At 40.0% G+C, this 19946-nt stretch overlaps 1 protein-coding gene across 1 annotated transcript in view; it reads right to left on the reverse strand.

The window, feature by feature from the left end:
• Window positions 1-1775: 1775 nt before the first annotated feature.
• Window positions 1776-19946, reverse strand: part of LOC134609293 (protein THEMIS2-like) — a 54869-nt gene continuing 36698 nt past the window's right edge. Inside the window, exons 2-5 of the mRNA XM_063452989.1 lie at window positions 19104-19244; window positions 13168-13578; window positions 3077-4098; window positions 1776-1907 (exon numbers count right to left, since the gene is read on the reverse strand). Of these exons, the coding sequence (XP_063309059.1) occupies window positions 1776-1907; window positions 3077-4098; window positions 13168-13578; window positions 19104-19244 (1706 nt within the window). The remainder of the gene's footprint in view (window positions 1908-3076; window positions 4099-13167; window positions 13579-19103; window positions 19245-19946) is intronic.

Here is a 19946-nt window from a genome sequence, read left to right on the forward strand (position 1 = left end):
TCATTGTAGTCTGTTGTGCTTATCTGTAATGGTAAAAACGCCTATGATGAAGAAGTGTGAATCAAGTAATCATGTTTACAGGATCAATATTTTTGAATAACATGACCTTTATGACCTCATGATATGATGCACTTAAATATAATCAGATATGTATGTGGAGCTTATAGGATTTATTTTTAGTGCATTTTAATTCTGCAAAAAACCTTGTTAAGACATGGGGGGAAATGAATGAATCATATAAAATTACAGCTGTAATCGTATTGTCTACTTGGAGTTTTCAGCAAATTGGAATATTAACAAAAAATTTATATCACATAGAGACCAGGAATTAAACTAATGACATGCCTTATTCTCACGAAAGAAGAATAAAAAGAAAACAGATTGCTCTGGAAAACAATTCCTTAACTTTCTACCAAATGTATCAGGACAGACCCGATTTTGAACCACTTTTAGCTTCCCTGCACAAGGCTATTCAAAGCATTTCTTTCCACACATGAGTGCTTCAGCAGTGCAGCATATGTGGACAACCATTATTAGATACCTCCAGGGATCTCTCAACCTGCCCCATTCATAACAGCACTCGTCATCTGTGAAGAGAATTGTTTAACTTTCATGCCTTATTTTGGCATGTTCTCTGTATTGTTTCAAATGCTTTATGCATTTAGTTCTATACAGACTTCCTCATGAGCAATCTATCTATTTTCTTTATAAAGCCACCCACCAAAACACAATGATATATTGCTTAGCATGATTGTGTCAACAATATAATCACATCTTCATAACGCCAGGTTCTGGATAATTGATTGCTATCTCAGCCAATAAACATTAAATGCGGAAATACAACTCAGAGAAAATACCCGAGCCTATCCCACCGATATGTCGAGACCCGGTGGAGGCCTAGGCAACCAGACGGCGCAAGAAAGGGGCTGAAGAACTACTTCCGTGCGGGCAAGCACAACCCTGCGGGCCCAGAGGAGCAAGGTACACCAGCGATTGTCCCGCTCCTACACCGACCACACCAAACTGGCCCATGCTAGGGCCATAACATCAGAGACTCTGGCACTCCTGGGTTGCTGACCCCCCACTTATGGGCATCGGCTAAGGTGACTCACAACAATGCAACTTTACGGATGCTGCATGTTTTAGAAAGAAGCCCGGTTTTATATGTTGTTTATTTCCACTGACATTATTGACCCTAGACAGAAGGTCTTTTACCTTTAGCCTTGTAAGCACGGTCCTAAGTCAATCACTATATTGTTAAAAGTTGAGCAGGCTCTCCCTAAATACCCCATCTCTATGTCAACCATCAGGTGACGTTTTACAAAGAATGCCTATACCTGACCTTAGGTAGCTAGGCGGCAATCAACTGGGCATAAACCTAGATTAGTCACCAAGGGTATGTCTTTAATTTTGCATACTTAGTCTCAGCACCCTTTCCAGCGACTTTTCTGACATATTACTCACTGTGCCCGGCAGAGTCGCTGCTTAGCGTGATATATACATGAGTTTCCTTGTGGGTCTCTGAGTATCTGTAGCCCAGATGTTGTGCCAATATCAGATCGGTGAACCATTCATCACTTGTTTCTTTAACTAGTATTAATCATTGTCATGATTATCTGGAGGGTCCTCATGGTCCTCAAATGTATACTCGGACCGATAGCTTTAACGTGCATGTTTAACCTGATTATTTATGTTTTCCTTTACTCAATTTAAGTGCTTAAACAGTATGCTTAGCGTGAGAAACGATTAAGAAATGTCTCTCTCGATATGCCAGTTTACCATGATGTTATCATTATAGTATAAAATAGTGCCTTTTTATTCTTGCCCACAATGTTCCACCACTCGAGTAACCAACTAATAGTCAAATCACTGTTGTGGCGTGACGTACTTGTATGTTTATATGTGCACTGCAAAAATAAAGAAAAAATAAAGAATTAAAGGCGGAAATACACAGGGCTGCCCTCTACCCCCTCATTTTTTACTCTCCCCTGAACTTTTTCTTGAGGCAGTCTGATAATAAAGCAAAATTGCTGGCTTCTACCACCAAAGTAGGGAGCACAAAATAGGACTAATCATTCCATACGTAGGAAGCTATGACAATAAAGAATAAGGCTCTAAGGTCCCCCGCTTTAAAGAATAGGTATAATCCAGAACTTGAAATTGACAAAAAAAAGTAGAAACCTTGTAACTGGTAAAACTAATGGTCATCGCAAAACTTAACTTATATTGAAGGTTAAAATACAACACACTAACCAACATCCAAAAGGAATGGAAAAAAAGAAAATAAATAAAACAGTCAAAAAAGAACCGTTGGCAAATGGAAAATATATCAATAATTGTGATCCTCTGTAGTGATGTCCCGAACAGTTCGCCGGGAACCGTTCGTCAGCGAACATAGCGTGTTCGCGGTCGCAAACACGCGCGATGTTCGGTCCGCCCCCTATTCGTCATGGAGGTGGGAGGGTATGGGAGGGAGGGTCTGCTGCTGATTGGCTGGAATGTGTCTGCTGACTGTGAGGTACAGGGTCAAAGTTTACTCAATGATGACGAATAGGGGGCGGACGGAACATCGCGCGTGTTCGCGACCGCAAACACGCTATGTTCGCCGGCGAACGGTTCCCGTAAATAAATAAATAAAAATATACGACTAATTCGTTTTTCAGTGTAGGTCCTACAGAATATTAACGGAATTCCTAATGCTATAGTATTCCTAACATTAAATTGGACCTAATGTACAAAAACTGGTGGTTCCCTTTACAACTTAAAAATTTAATCATATATTGCTTTGTTAATGATTTACTGAACTTTTTAAAATACATCCTATTGTGGTCCTTAAACCATAAGATGACCAAGGGAAATGAGCAAGGAGACTTCAGAGGCATGTTCTATACACCTAAACTGCTTAATTCAGGTAAAGTTGTTTTGGTGGCTATAGTGTCCCTTTAAGGAAGAAATTACAAAACACAAATTATTACCGCGCACAACATAGAATATACGAATAGGTTGAATATACGTATACCAGTATCATACAATGTGTTATGAATTTATACTCATCCTAAAACTTTATTATACTTACCTTCATGTCAGTGGGTACACTTTTTTTTGGACTTTTGACCTGTCTTTTAGGGGGCCTTGGTGGAGGAAGTTCATTGTTTGGAACTTGCTTCTGCACTTCATAATAAAAACATTCTGTTAACTCTTCTACATGATTTATAGTTTTTAATTCTTTACTAATAGGGACAGTGTCCTCAAGGAGAATTAAGGAAAAGTCAGAATATTTGATAGGAAGTTCAAAGCACTCAAAAGGATTTTCCAACACACTAATTAATAAAACGGGATCTTCGATTAACTCTTCCAGTCTGAGAAAAGCAAATGATGATAGGGGGTCAGTGTTCATAGATGGATCTTTAGCTACAACTTTCATCTCACAAGGAAGTTTAAATGATTGAATTAAGTTGCTGAGGGTGTATCTTTTGTTATTTGTCACCTCTTCAACAAAACGACCTTCCAAGTACAATGGGAGTGTGACCTCCTCTGATTCTTCCTCATCATCACCTGAGTCCCTTCTACATACTAGAAGATCTACTTCTTGGAAGCCCGTTCCAGTAGATATTCTGTTTTTTGTCTGATGAAGAACTTGAAGATGGTCTCCAAGGTACAGGGAAGGACCCTCTGATGTTTCACAATCCTGAGTTACTACAACTTTCAATTTGTAGCCTGCAGTAACTTGGGCCCACAGATCATAAATTGTTGCAAATTCTCTTGGTCGTTGACGAAACTTCCCCTGATATGTATTATGAATGTAGAAGAACCTAGATAGTTTTCCTTTATTGGCTGTGGCTAAAATTTTTCTGGAAAGATTCTTCTTTTGAACAACAATCTTCTGCCCTTTCCTCAGTGAAGATAATATGCCATCTTTCATAAGAGATGTGCTTTTTGAACTTTCTAAGATTTCTGCAACAAATGGGAATTTATCTTCACACTGAGAAGCTTCAAACAAGGATAATGGCTTGATAAAATGTAAATCTTCACATGTATTAGTGATATCTATTACGTCAACTTCCAGATTTGATGGTATTTTTACAGGATCTTTTCTCACTGTTACAAGAAAGAAGACATTTTGTAAAATATGCAAATATTCATGTAAAACTACTTGTAATAGCTGCCCCATAAATAAAAGATTGCTATAGCAAATGTAAACATTTTTTTATTAACAAATCTACAAAATTCTAAAGGGGGCCTCTAGAGCTTACGAGGTCAATCAATTTTCAGGATAACTTTAAATGATCAAAAGCAAATACATAGATTTTTTAATAGTTTGAAAGCATGCTTGTCCATTGTGTTTAAAGCACCACTCCAGTGATCGTAACAAGTTAATCGCAACTAAGTAGTTATGGTGCTGGGAGATCACAGGCGCTATCTTACTTTAAGATTGCGCCTAGGATCAATATAACCTCAAACTCACTGCCGCATCACTCTACCCATCTACTTTCTTTCATGGTCCCAGGCTTCAATCCGGAAGCCATGGCCCAGGCGCCATTGATTGACTGAGAGTATTACCTATCACTACCTCACCACTCAGAGAATTGAATAACAAAGGTATGTAGGCTTACAAACGGTTAATTTTTAATGAACGGTTTAACCCTTTAAAGTAAGATAGTGCCCATGACAATTTTATTACAAGGAAGTATCCTTTTACGTATTCCATGAGCAAAATAAGCAAGCTAAAGAAAGAAAGGATACAAAACCTATATTAAATATATTTTCACTTTTACTTTAAAAGAAGTAGGAATATGATAAGAAATTAAACATTTATGAATTAAAATCCATTTTCCAAATGAACTACCACCCTTGTCAAACATGCAACCAACCATTTTTTTTTATATAAAACAGAAATAATGATTCAATTTAGACCTTTTAGATTACTAGCTGCATTAATATGATTTATGCTATGTATATTTATTCACAGACAGGAAATGTATACTCTTTCAACTTTTACATATAATATATATAAACAGTATATCAATGGGGCCAGTGACAAAATGTATATATTGTGATATTTTAAGAAAAAACAAATTTCTTTAAATTGTGATTTGTAAATCAGCACAGAGGTTTTGTCTTTAAATATTATATATAGGATACTATAGTAGTAATCTGAAGGTGATTACATTTTTCCAATTCATTATTTTGTATTAAACTATTGGGTGATATATTTTATCTTCAATAGCTATTAAAGGAACATTCTAAGCTACAAACAACCTAAATTTTATAAAGTAGTTTTGGTGTAGATCATGCCAATTCAGGCTCACATTGCTCAGTGCTATGCCACTGGCTAAGACACACACAGCCTAGCTATGACTACTTAAAAAAGGGTCTACATTTTTTAAACTTATATCACTGCACATTGCAACAACCTCTTGTGTGTGTGATTAAAGTAAAATAAACAGATCAGGAGATAAGACCTTCTAAACACACTGTGCTGTAAGATCTGATTTTGGTTTTTTTTCATTGAGGCTCTGTGAGTCACAGTTAAGTGAGGTGTGACTATGGCTGCATAAACAGAAACAAAAGCTATTTAACTCCTAAATGGCAGAGAATTGACCACTGAGACTGTAGGGGTACAAACTATATACCACAACTGCTAAACTAAAGTTATTGTGATACTGTAGATTTATTGCATGACATGATGCTTCATATTGACTTATCTTCCTTTGCTAGCTCCAACAGCAGCAAATAAAAATCTATGAATCAAGTAATAAATCAGAACAAAGGAATCAATATATAAGGCAATAAGACACAGAGACCCTTCTCTTTCTTTGCTGCTCCAGCAGGATACAGATCAGAGTATAACTACTCCTATTGTATTATGGTTGTACATACTAACAACAAACAGTGTTCATATTTATTTTTTGTATGTTTCTAACAACTGCACTAGAAGCACTCTACTGGTCACAAAATATTTGACCCAAGAAATATATTGCTACGGTTGCCCCAGGCTAGCTGAGGGTTGGACCGCCTAGATTTCCTTGTCCCCGAGCTTGGAGAGCGGTGAAACGTTTCATTTCAGCAACTACCGATATCCCTGGAAGTGTAGAAGATGCTTGGAGCTCTGAGCAGAGCTAGTGATTAGAATTTCCCTACAACACGAGTCAAGGCTGCGAGTTGAGGGTAAGAAGACTGGTTTATTGAACAACTTGCATTTCTTTTATACACATTTTCAAGCTAGGGGCACACCCCTCTGGACCTAAAGGAACACAGGGACATTAAGGAACCAATCAGAATAAAGTGCATCTTTCTGAACCCTCCCCTCAATCATGGAGATAATTGGCTTAAGCGACCGTAGTAACTTAATTATCTCCAGGTACAGAAAATATTCTTAAGTTGAAACTGTAACAAAAATCACATAAAAATACATAACTCATATTATACAATATTCAACCCCTAGGTTCAGCATATCCCTGGATAGCTTGGATCTGAGTGCTAAATATGTCCAAAAAGAGCTCAGATCTCACAAATTCAGTTGGATCGCCATGGGGTTAAAGTTTTCTCAACGGCCATTCGGCATAATTCAGCCCAGGATTAGTTCCACGATTTTTAGTCATAGGGTCGGTCTAGTTTCGGCGGCTAATAAGTGGCACACTCCTCATGCAGGGTGGTCGGTCGTTCGCCATTTTGTTCGGTGTTTTGGAGGCGAAAAAGGTTAACAAAGCAAACCCCAGCTTCTGGGGGACTAATAGGCGGCACACTCGATATGCCGGGTGGTCGGTCATTCGTTCATACGAAAGACATAGTGAATTACTTCTGTGGTTTATTTAGAGGAAAGGAACAGACACATTGTAACAAAGCGGCAGACAGAGGGTATTTGTAACATATATGTCACCCACATTCGGGAGAGTGGACTCCTCCTGACCATTTGACCAAAGTTAAGGACCTTTGGCTCAGGAAGCCCTTAGACAAAGAGCTGCAGAATAGGCTCAGATCCAAAAGTCTGCATCTGGTCTGGATAAGATAACTCATACTCCAGAATTTGACCCTCTTGTGATCCAATTTTTGGCCGGATCCAGGTGTGACCCCTGGAATGGCATAGAGAGAGGTATGCAAGGAGCACAAGACAAGCTTCAGGACATTACATGGCCCTTAGCCTGTATATTGTAATTGGCAGACAATACCTTGTATGCAGTAGAGCTTCTTTACGCCTCTCCAAAGAGAGCGCAACATTAGCATTCCTCAAAATGCAAAAACAGCATTGGGCTGATTCATGTCATAAGACCAAGCTCTAACAGCGTCTGCATCAAATGAACTACTCTAGCAATGATGGAAAGGAACTATTTGAGATGCAACAGATTGCGGGGGATTCTTCAGCAACATATTTCCTGTCAAGAAAACCAGAGAATATCAACCGATGATAAATCTAAGGGACCTCAATGCTTACATGGTATACAATCATTTCAAAATGGAAGGCATACATTTATTCCAGGATCTACTAAAACTGATGGATTGGATTACCCATCTAGACCTCATGAATGTCGAGGTTGTAGCGGAATGAATGCCCTAACTACACTTTTATTCCCTTTTGTTCGGCTGTCCGAACACCCCCCCCCATTCGTTTACCGAACCAACTATGTGTGGGTCCTCAGATTTCTTTTGTGTTTAGGTCACCCTGTGCCCATTATCGGTGCAGGGTATGTTGAATGTATTGCTTGTCTGTGCCACTCACCCTCCCCCTTTTCCCCGTCCTATTGTTTCCTGCCAGACCAGTTTAAACTAGCTTCTTTGTCCCTCCTAAATCTCCCATCAGCCCTTGCTATTGTCTGACAACTCCCTTCCTTGTACTATAGTACTCTATACACCCTATTGTATGTAAATGAGGCTGTTGGGGCTTCAAATATGTGTGCAATGTCTAGTAAAGTTAGTTGTTGTTTTAACCTTCGCCAAGTGTTGTCTTGTGTTTGGTACAGGGTGGAAAAGGCCTTCAGTGATCTGAGTCAAGCCTCGGTGACTTGGTCTGACATGCTCCAGGATTCCTGATAGCAAAAAGGAAGCAGACTTGGCAGAGGTACTCAGAGTACTGGAGCTCTGTCACAGAGGTCTCCCTTGGCAATTCATGTGCCTGTCTTTTGGCCTCAATTTGGCACCATGATGCTTTATGAAAATTCTCATATCTCCATGCATGATTTGCTACATAGTTTACCTGGACAATATTCTGTTTTTCTACGCAGAGGAGTTGAGCTTGCAAAAACAGACTCGATTTACAGTTCTTTTTTCAAAATTGACTTGCCCGCATGTATTCTCTTCCTTCCACCTTCAAAAGTGACCTTGATTGACAAAGAGTTATGAAGAGTGTTACAAAAGAAATCCATTCCTTACTCCGCCTTCTGGCAAGAATTGTGGGTCTTCTCTCATTGTCCCTATAATGTTTCAGGGTCAACTTCATTACAGGGCAATGATATGCCTAAAAGCCACATATCTCCGCCAAACCCCATACAAATGATTGAAAAAAAGCAAAGATGGAGTGTCACTGGTGGCTACGCAATCCTGGAACGGTCAGGCTATATTTGACACACAACCGGATTTTATTCTGGAATCAGATGCCAGTCTTGTGGGTTGGAGAGCGGCCAGTGCAGGAGCCTCCTCCGGGGATATATGATCACAATACAAAACTGACTTGCATATCAATGCCTGAAACTTCTGGCAGGCTCCTCTGACAATCACTGTTTGGCCAAGGGACAGACAAACTGCTGCATCACAGCATTTCGTCTGTTCGCTATATCAATAAGCTAGGCAGAGGTCGATCTCGTCTGTTGTCAACCATTACCAAAGACATTACAGTTTTTGCCTACAATGCAACATCTCATTACAAGCAGAATAATTTCATGGCAGATTGGTTTTCCAGCTATTGGAAAGAGTCCAGCAATTGGATGCCAGTTGTGACAATATTCTCTCTTCTATCTATCTATCAATTTATTTGCCTCTCAAAAACAGACAACTACTAACTTTCTAAAGTTGGCTACCGGGTCCAGAAAATACAGCAGTGGATGCGGCTCTCCACAATGGCCGCTTCACTGCGCATATGCTTTCCCTCCTTTCCAATGATTGCGAGGGTGATTCACCAACTTCACAACCGAGTGCCCATTGTGATTGCTCCATTGTGGCAGAGTCAGCCATGGTTTCCAGATCTTCTGGAACTGTCACAGGTCAACCCCATTTTGATTCCAACATTTCTGACTCTTCTCATAAATCCGAGAGGTGATCCTCATCCCCCCATTCTGGAGGACTATCTACGTCTGGTGGCCTGGATGCTTTCTGGAGATGTTGGAATGAGAGTTAAAACTGGACAATGAGAATCTCTCCTTATGTCAGTTGAATGCAAAATTTATATTACTATTATGTTTGGTTTCTTTTAGTAGCCAGTCAGACGTGCACACTTTAGATGTGGACGTGTTTTCCTTTTTTCCCAGAAAGTGTAGTTTTTCAAATCTCATTGAAATCTGACTCTTCATCTGTTTTTTTTTTTGCCCATTTTTTCTTCCAGATCCTAAATTGTGTGTTGTTTCACCACTTCGTCATTATGTAACGATTACAGCTCCTTTTTATAGTTGTTCTTTCTATTGCTTTAGCACTCATGTTATCTTTATGGTATTAATATTATCATGTATTAGTCAACTTTTGCATCAAGAAAGAGGGGGAGCTTTGTGTCTCCTCACCTTTTATGCTGATTCCTATGTTCTGATTGGTTACTAGTTTTATATGTTTTTCTTTGCTGCTGTTGGAGATAGTAAAGTAAGATAAGCAAATATTCTCCTCCTGTCATTATTAAAATTAAGATTAAAAGTACACTAAAACCAGCATAATCTTCAGTTATAATTTCATTTTGCTGGAATGCCAATAAAAGGATTTTTAAATGTATTATTTTATTTAAATTTTCTTAATCTTGCTGCCCCCTTATCTAATTGATACAATGTATACTTTTTCAGACAACATTCAAATAATAAGATTATTTTTACCTTAAAAAGCACTCCAAAGATTTTACAGAAGGCACATGGGGTGGCTGAAATGTTTGCTCATGTGTTTAGTCCAATTAAGGTCTGTATCACCCTACTTGGAGTGCTCAGATAATGTTTCTTGTTTAGATTACATTTAGGGGTTTAGCGACCTTGGGGAAATACAGGACATAAAGAGTTCGGATTGTGTGCATTCCCTTCCCTTATGCCTCTCTCTCTCTCTATATATATATAGTTGACATTTAACTTGGTCTAACTTTAAAGTGGCTTTGTCATACGCAACCTTTTCTTTCTTTCCATTGTTCCCCATGAATCTATAGGTCGTATTTTGTTTGGCACAGGTCCCCCTTTTTTACCTTGTAAAATTGTATGGTGCCAAATTTTCTCCTTATACGGCACCAAATGCCAAGTCTGGCATTTACGTGTTGTCATTGCCTTCTTCTGCCATTCCTTCCCCCTCGTTTCTGATCTTGCGCATGCGCAGTAAAATATGGAGTGGGCATGAGCAATGCTTGGAAATGGAGAGATGAATCGCGTGATTACAGAGGACAGAGGATGGACACAGCAGGGAGGTGAGTAGTGTGGGAAAATGGGATTTGACAAGTCTTGGCCAAAAAGTGCAGTTTGCCTTAAGCTCCACTCAAGATTTGTCAAGTGTGGGGAAAACATATAAGACAAAGTAAGACAAGAAAGAGATCAAAAAAAGAAGAAAATATTTAGAGGGAGGAAGGGAAGAGGAAATGAATGGAGAAAGGTAAGTTTGTGGTTATAGATACGCTTTAAAGGTAACTCAAAGTGCCTGGTTACCATGGTTTCTTAATCAGGGCTGGATTTTCAATTTGGCACAGTAACAGAGAATCAAGCTGTGGTAGCCTTGACTGACCTCCCCGCTGATATATTGGATTAAAATGAAGAAGGCGGAAGGGCCCCCATTTCCCCCGCAACTGGTGGGGGTTACCCCGGCACCAACAAAGCGACTTTACCTACCTACTGCTGGAGGGGCCGCAGCTCTGCCAGCACCTAAGCCGCACGAAAACCCGCAACTCTGAACCAGCTAAAATGGCGGCCGCCTCCAATGCACACACCCCACAGGAACGGTGGAAGACCAGCATCTTGCTGGTCAAGATTTTCGCCGACTTCTGGCTAAAACGAAATCTTAAACAAAAGCAAGCCGGGGAGCTCAGAAGAAGCTGTCGCATACTGCTTACCTCACCTACAGGCACACAGAGCACTGTACATGCAGCAGTCAGACGAGCCACCATCTCGCACACACACTCGACAAAGCAGGTGAAGAAACCACAACCTGCACCACTGGGGAGAGACCGGAGACTACGGAGCAAGCTGAAGAGAGGACCCACCTCTAGCAAGGCATACCTCTCCCACTCACCCAGAAGGGGCCAGGAGGGGCTTTCGCCCTCCATATCGACCACACCAGCGGAGCCCCGGTGCCTGATATGGGCCGGATACCACCCGGGTCTTTCGTTGCTCCTCTCAGGGGGTGGACTTAACATTGATCAGTAACTGAGTCCGTGGCACAGAGGTGACGTCCCAGATACGGGTCTGGGATAGGTTGAAGGTACCCCCGAGCACTCATATGCTCTCATTCTTGGCAGATACCAACTGCATGATATGAACTTAACTATCTGTGGAATAGGCTGACGACACAAGTACAACTCCCGGTGGCTTGGAACTTTTACCTCAGATCCCTGGCATGATTCGGAGGGCAGAGTGTGCTGCAGTGTTGTGTGTATTTGAGGCACAATAGGGTTTAATTTTTCTGCCAGTTATATTTTGTTTTTTGATTACTCAATTATGTTTTTCTTTTGCTAGCTCAAGCAGCAAACCTATTACCTCCCCCCTCCACCCCCCTCCAGTGGGACACTACCTATATATTTTACCCCACCTCTACTCAGGTTAACATTTTAAATATGGAACATATACCCGATGAGCACATGCTTAGCCTGATTTCACCTAATAATCTTAATTCTATTAGCCTAGACAGTCTATCCTTGTGTAACAATATGACGCACTGCCAATCTAGATACATATCCATAGCCTGTTACTTCGCTTGTGTTACATAATAATCTAAAAAAGAGATGTCTCTCTTCTTCAGAGTACCAAATGCCTAACCTTAAATGATGATGCTGTTGCCAAGCTGGCATACTCTGAATTACTATTTTTCTCATCTGTACCCTGCTATCATCTCAAAATCTTGATGCTATACGTTTAAAAACAAAAAAACAGTGCAATGCAACCTATCTGCTACTTAATGCTTGATTACTCTTTCATACATTAACCAAACTGTTTGTGCTAGTTTCTCAAAACAAAAATGTGTGCTGTTACTCGGAATGCCATGCTAATGACCACCATTGTTTATTATGATTGAGCTGGTGGATGCTGTTGTGGCTGGACAAGCCTGTATTGCTACTCTGAGCACAACAAAAATAAAGAATTATAAAAAACAAGAAACCCAACCCGACCAGCTTTGCTCCAAGTGGTTTCCATTTTTGAACTTGAAATTATGTGCGCACAGGCATCTGACATGTAAATCTGGCCATGTCCTTAGTACAAATATATTTTACCTCAGTCTCTAATCCCATTCATTGCTCTTTCTCTTTCCACCTTTCTCCGATATTGCTCTACTCAACCCTCTAATTCCTCTCTCCTCATCCCGCCTTTATCTGCCCATCTTTTCGACTCAGTCCCATCTTTTTCGTTCCCTCTCACTATATATGCTCTCTCCTTCTTACTCTAATTTTTTTCATTTGTCGTAAATTCCCCTCCTATTTTTTCCCCATTCTCCTGCTTGCTCATTCCCTCTCTTTAAACTTATTTTCTCATTGCTCTCCTCTTTTCTTTTACTTATCCTCTGTAGCCTTTTTTCCCATTTTACATTGCCATCTCCACCCATTTTCTAACTGCAGTTGAATAAGTAATTGATATAGAACAATTTAATGGTTTTCATCTCATTTAAGGGTTTCAAGTAAAATGTACAGATCTATAATCTGTCTCGCATAAAGTATGCCCATCTCCTACATGATCCATATTGTCTGCATGTCCCACTACTTCTTCATCCTAGTGTTTGGGGGAGGAATAATAGTGGTACATTGCAAGTATTTATAAGTGCTGGTATAATGAAATTATTTATAATAAATTAAATACTCACTATGCATAATTGTCTTCATTTCATAAATAGGAGTTAAGACGTAAGAACCGTTTCCAATACTACTGCATTTTAAGCTACGTTTCATTAAGACTGGTGACTGCAAAACGTTCTCCAGTGTATATGACTCCTCAGTCTGAACCTCGCAGAACTGTCCTTCTGTTTTGAAAGGTATTTTGAAACAGAGTGATTCTTGACCTTCGTACACCTGGCATTTGGCATGTCTGCTCTCCTTGGAGCTATAAGTTGAAAGATATTGAATTGGAACTTGTTTCCCAATAACTTGACCTCCAGCGATGAAATCAGTCATGGATGAAAACCAAAATGGATGCGTGTGTCCACCACAAGATAATTCTCTATGTAATTCCTCAAATGTGTTGTACACACATTTATCCACAGATACATGAAAAACTCCTGTAATATACAAAGCAAATGCTCCGTTTAAAATGTGTTTTTTTTGACAATTTTTTTTTTATTGTGATGCAAGCAAAATACATGAAATTTTCAGCGACATTATACAGCATGAAGCACATAACACACAGACATGAGCAGTATGCAAGATTATTTTGACATTCTCTATAATCGACTGTAAAATGATGGAATCTTAGAGTATCCACCTGTACGGAAATACATTTGAGGGAGGACAGAGCCTTCTAGGGATATTCACACTTTAGGCCAAAACAGACAAACTAGAAGAATTCTCCAACTTTGCTATGTTTTTAGATCAATATTTTAGCTTCAAATGTAAAATTTCCTAAAAATTCAATTTAAATTCTCAACAATTCACACTTTAGTACATGACCTAGTAAGTGATGCATGTAGACGATGGAAGAATTGTGATGTCTAGGTATGGGAAGATGCGAGTGTTACCAATTTCTATTATCTATTGCAGATGTCTATTGAGTGGCCCTAAGAGCATGGGCCACCCGATAGACCTGCGTTTCACAGCCCATGTAGGGTGTCTGCACCAGCGGCAGAACCGCCATTATGTTTTTTTTTCGTGTACCCCCGGAGACACTGGATTGTACCCCTGGGGGGTACGCGTACCACAGGTTGGGAACCCCTGTCATAGAGAATCACTTTATGTATGCATATAAGCCTGTATGTCTGTTTATTCTTGTTACTATGTAATGCCTGACTGTTAATATTTGAGTCTGTGTGTGTGTCTGTATGTATACCTGTGTCTTTGTGCGCCTCTCTGAGTGTGTCTGTCTGTGTATGCCAAAGTATGCGTGTATGTGCCCATCTGTGTTTGCCAGTGTCTGTTTATGTGTCTGTGTGCCTATATCTGTGTGTGCCTGCCTGGGTCAACTTTAAAATTACAATACTATATTACTATTACACACAATCACACTCAGACAACTCCACACATAAATTTCACACTCAACCAACAAGCACAATTACAGTCTATCCTTGCACAATCATACACAGCCTCCACACACATCCCATTCAAGTCCATTGCTTGGAGAGGAGTGAGGAGGAGCCACGTGGGGAGACTTTCTTGATTCTTGTAATGGGGATAAGCTGACTTACTCCAGGTACCATCATCAGTTCAATACATTAAAGTGGTTATAGTGTCTGCCTTCGAGTTGTTTTTGTTGGATGCTTTGGAGCCAAATACATGTACAGAGAACAAACCTCTTCATTGTAATAAGCATAGGCCCACTAATTATAGTTATGTGCCATAGCACTTTATAAAATATATCTTTTTTTTTAATAGGGAAACTCTAAGCACCTCAACTATAGCGGTTATAATACCAGTAGTTCTTTGGCACCATCACACAGCTGGGTGTCAAACCATTTTAACATTTGACACCATCTGTGGATCCTCTTGGTATGACCTCTTATGTGAGCTATCACTAAAATATCACTAAAATGGAAGTTTCCCTTCCACATTAGCAAAATCTATTTTGTTCAAGTTTGATGGGGACAGAAATGAATGATAAGAGACAAATATAGGATCACATTTGGGCCAATAGGGGTTTATTATGATGGATGAAAAGGGAGAGAGAAATGCAAAGAGAGCTGTGTGAGAGCAGAGGGAAAAGTTAGGAAGTGCTGGTAAGGGGACCATAGGCGTGCACACAGGTAATGCCTATGGAGTGAGACCGGCAGGGGAGATCTCAGGATCTCCCGTGTCGGCTCATGCAGAGCCAGCACTATCCGATCGCTGGCTCTGCTCTAAGCCTCCATGGGCCGGTGGTGAGATCAAAGATCTCCCTCACCGACCCACATGCAGGGAGGGAGGCAGGAGAGGACCCAGGGTGCTGAAGCCAGTAGCTCCGCTGGGTTCCTCTCGCAAGATCTGAGCGTTGCCGCGACTAACCGCACTCTCTCAAACACACAAACAGCACACTCACACACACAGCACACAAACAGCACACTCACACACAGCACACTAACAGTACCCTCACAAACACACAATACCCACACACAGCACACAAACAGCACCCTCACACACACACAGCACCCTCACACAGCACCCTCACACAGCACACGACACCCACACACAGCACACACACATCACCTTCACACAGCACACTTCCAGGTCCCTAACCAACACACACACAGCACACTACCAGTATCCTCACACACCGCACACAAACAGCACCCTCACACACAGTACATTAAGAGCACCCTCACAAACACCCTCACCCACATAGCACACTACCAGCACCCTCACACACACATCACACTAACAGCACCCTAACACCACCCTCACACAGCACACACACACAGCAGTGTATGTATGTGTGTGTGTGTGTGTGTATATATGTGTATATACAGATATACAGATATATATATATATACATACATACATATACACACGCCATGTGCTTGAGCTTTAGGGTGCACACCCTAATGCAATAGGCTGCGCATGCCTATGAAGGGGACAACGATGGGTGTGACAGGTGACACGTATATGAGAACAATGAGAACAGGGGTGCCCTACGAACCATATCTTAACTACATCAAAGACATGGATAACTGTTTCCAGATTTTTAGAATCAAAGTACTGATTCCATTATAACTTTTTTCAAAATATAATGGCACTTGGCAGAACCGGTGCAAGGATTTTTGTCTACACAGGCCTAGATGCAGTTTGCCACACGTCACACTCTTCACACTTCCCCCTTCACTCCTCACACTCCTCCTTTCACTCCTCACACTCTTCACACTCCTCCTTTCACTCCTCACACTCTTCACACTCTTCCTTTCACTCCTCACACTCTTCACACTCCTCCCTTCACTCCTCACACTCTTCCCTTCACTCCTCACACTCTTCACACTTCACTCTTTCCCCTTCACACTCCTCCTTTCACTCCTCACACTCTTCACGCTTCACTCTTCCCCTTCACACTCCTCCTTTCACTCCTCACACTCTTCACACTCCTCCTTTCACTCCTCACACTCCTCCTTTCACACCTCACACTTTTCACACTTCACTCCTCACACTCCTCCTTTCACTCCTCACACTTTTCACACTTCACTCTTCCCCTTCACACTCCTCCTTTCACTCCTCACACTCTTCACACTCCTCCTTCAGTCCTCACACTCCTCCTTCACTCCTCACACTCATCCTTTCACACCTCACACTCTTCACTGTTTTCTTCCAACTCACTTAATTCCCTTCTCATTCAGTCTCTTAGCACTCAATTGTCCTTTTTTAACCTGTTCAGCCTCAGCACTTCAGCTCTGCATGACTTGTGCCCATGTGGTGGCCGGATGGGATATTCTGGCCCTGAGTACAGAGTCCTGATGAGGGCATTTAGGATTTTGCAAACTAAAGCGCCACCTGTGCTACCTTATCACAATAGACATTTGGAAAATAAAATGTCCCTGTGTAGTAATAGTAAGTTACAAAACAAAGAATCTGCATGTTTTCCAAGAGTGTGCATAATAAACGCACACAAGTGAAAATGTTACAATTTACACAGAATATAGCTGGAACAGAGTATAATACACATTTAATCATTTCTTAAAAGGAGGGGTTCGGGACCTAAGTTTAGGTAGGTTTCTAAAAAGATCTAAAAAGACAGTGTTAGTCCAACATAGTTTCTTCCGCCCCAAAGATGTTAAGTAGCCCTGTGGTTATCAACTACCTCGATAATTGAGAATAGATGCTCTTTTACCCTACAATAACCACAAGTCGACATATTTTACTCATGCCTGTCAGATCAACTGAAAAGTGAACATGCCTTTATCAGTCAAACATAGTGCCCATTAAAAACAACTACATGATGGCCCAACATGATCTAGCTCCTGTTATATGTTTAGGAGGCGAGAAGCTGCTTGCTTTATGACCACCCTCCAATCACTTGAGTAGCTATGTACCTGTCAAATTGTTGGTGCCTAAAAGGTGTAGTCCGAAGACCCTAAAGCTTCTCCCATGGTGCCAGCCCACTGACCAATCTTATGGGATGCCTGACATGTCTATGAAAATACCGGCATCCAATGTGGGCAGTCTTAACAATGCAAACAATGGTGAAAGGATCCTATATATTGTCAGCCAAATAAAAAAACATACACAAAATATACACTATACATATTGATTTTATCCACACCTCCGCGTGCATACCTTTTTGTCACAGGAGGATGACTTCTCTGGTGTTTCGTGGGAGTGGGACTGGAATAGCTGGGCAACTTCATGTGAACTGGTGCATGGCTTTCTTAGAGCATGATAAGGATGTAATATGACATCCATGAGTAGAAATTAAGGCAACACATTGGCATCTACCTTAATTGAGCAGACCCTGTACTGAAGTACAGCTTGTAACCCCTTAATGGCACCCTGCATATGGTGTAATATGTTTTTATATAGCACTTACACCTATACTAGGTTATTTACTAAACTAATTCATTGAGGCCTCAATTTATTTTTTTCAGATAAGCTTTGCAAATTATTTAATATTTTTGGATACACTTATAATATAGTTTTTTCAAAATATTAAAAAAGTATGGCAATATATAAAAAAATATAAAAATATTAAAATTTTTCAAAATATTTTTAAAGTTGATCCAAAAATAGTAAATCATTTTTAAAGCTTATCCAAAAATATAAAACCAACATCTAAATCAAAAAGGCAGAACTGAAGCAAAGTTAGCTGTCCTGGAAAAATTCTCAGATTAAGCCAATCACAATTCGGCAATTTTTACCTTAGTTTTTCCTTTCATTTAATGTGCAAAAAAAATCTGAGTTTATTAATCATCCCTGTCAGTATTAATATTACCCCACTGTTGTTATGAAAAGTCTTCAGTACACTGATTATTTCAGAACTATATTGTGCCTTTGCTCTATATCTACAATTTGTTGTTGTATTTGTGTTGTTGTATTTGTGGTTAAAAAATAGCCCTAGAGAGTAGAAATTTGCTCCTCGTGAGTATGCCGTGGGTCCACCAACCTTGCAGTGGTGAGTTAAAGGACCACTATAATGTCAGGAAAACAAACTTGTTTGTGCACTATATAATCCTTAGGTCCCCCCCACCTAGCTGGGCTGAGCAGGTTCAAACCCCTTCAGACACTTACCTTTATCCAGCGCAGGGCTCCCTCGGCACTGGTGACCTCTCCTCATCCTCTGACGTCAGCTCCTGAGTGAAGCCGCGCGTGCATTAAAAACGCCAATAGGAAAGCATTTCTCAATGCTTTCCTATGGACGTTCTGCGTGCTCAATGCGATTTTCGCATTGAGCGTCGGGGAAGCGTCTCTAGCAGCTGTCAGGAAGCCACTAGAGGCTGGATTAACCCTGGAATGTAAACATAGCAGTTTCTCTGGGGGACTTGGCACTTTATTGAGCTGAAGTGGTCTGGGTGATTATAGTGGTCCTTTAATGTTAGGCCTGTCTAGTAAGTTCAACTTTTTTTAAAAATATATTTATGTTACTGTACAAGCACAAGAAACCTGCAAAAACATGAATTTAAACCAAAGAATCTATATTTACCTTGAAAATCTAAAGGCATATCAATGTCTTCCCCTGTTCTGAGATCCATGCAGGAAACAGACACCAAATGCGTGCTTATGACTTTAACCACATCCCCAGTAGATAAACAGCATTCAGTGCCTTGTATATCATATACTGAACCTGAAAGTAAAGCAATTCATATTATTATACATTGCACATTGGATGAAAACAATATATTTTGCTTTTTAAAGGAATATGTTTTTTAAATAACCCTGTAATGCCTGTTAATAACCATATTTTTAAAACAGTTTTATTTTTATATTTTTTATTTTTTTTTTGCAAAAGAAGCTTTAATCAACACAAAATGCAACACAGGAGAGTTGAGCAATTCATGTCTGTAATGACAGACAATGTAACTGAATTTCTATTAATTGTTCTTAACATAAATAGAACATATTTAACCCCTTGACATGAACAAGTTACATTGTTTTTTTCTCTCTAAACAATGATTGTGTCTATAAATAAATTTTACAACATAAGTGCAAGTATTGTTCCTATATATTACCTTAATTTAGAACATAGTTTTTGTTTTAGTACAAGATAAAAGACTGACCTCACGTAATAGTGGTACAACAAAACAGGAGTTGTCTTGTAAATAGTTTTCTATCTGAGATTAAGCAATTTATTGTATGAAGAGTGTTTCCAAATTGGAACTCTTGGCAACAAATAGTTGATTTTATTTATAACTACTAATCATTATCAGAGACAGTAAAAATCGAGAATTTAAAGTAGGAAGTTTAAACTGTATATGAGCAGGGAAGGATGCCATGTATAGCATAGTACACACCAACTTATGCAATAAGGATCTAAATGTATATAAAA

Source organism: Pelobates fuscus, chromosome 1 (assembly GCF_036172605.1).
Source record: "Pelobates fuscus isolate aPelFus1 chromosome 1, aPelFus1.pri, whole genome shotgun sequence".
NCBI lineage: Eukaryota > Metazoa > Chordata > Amphibia > Anura > Pelobatidae > Pelobates > Pelobates fuscus.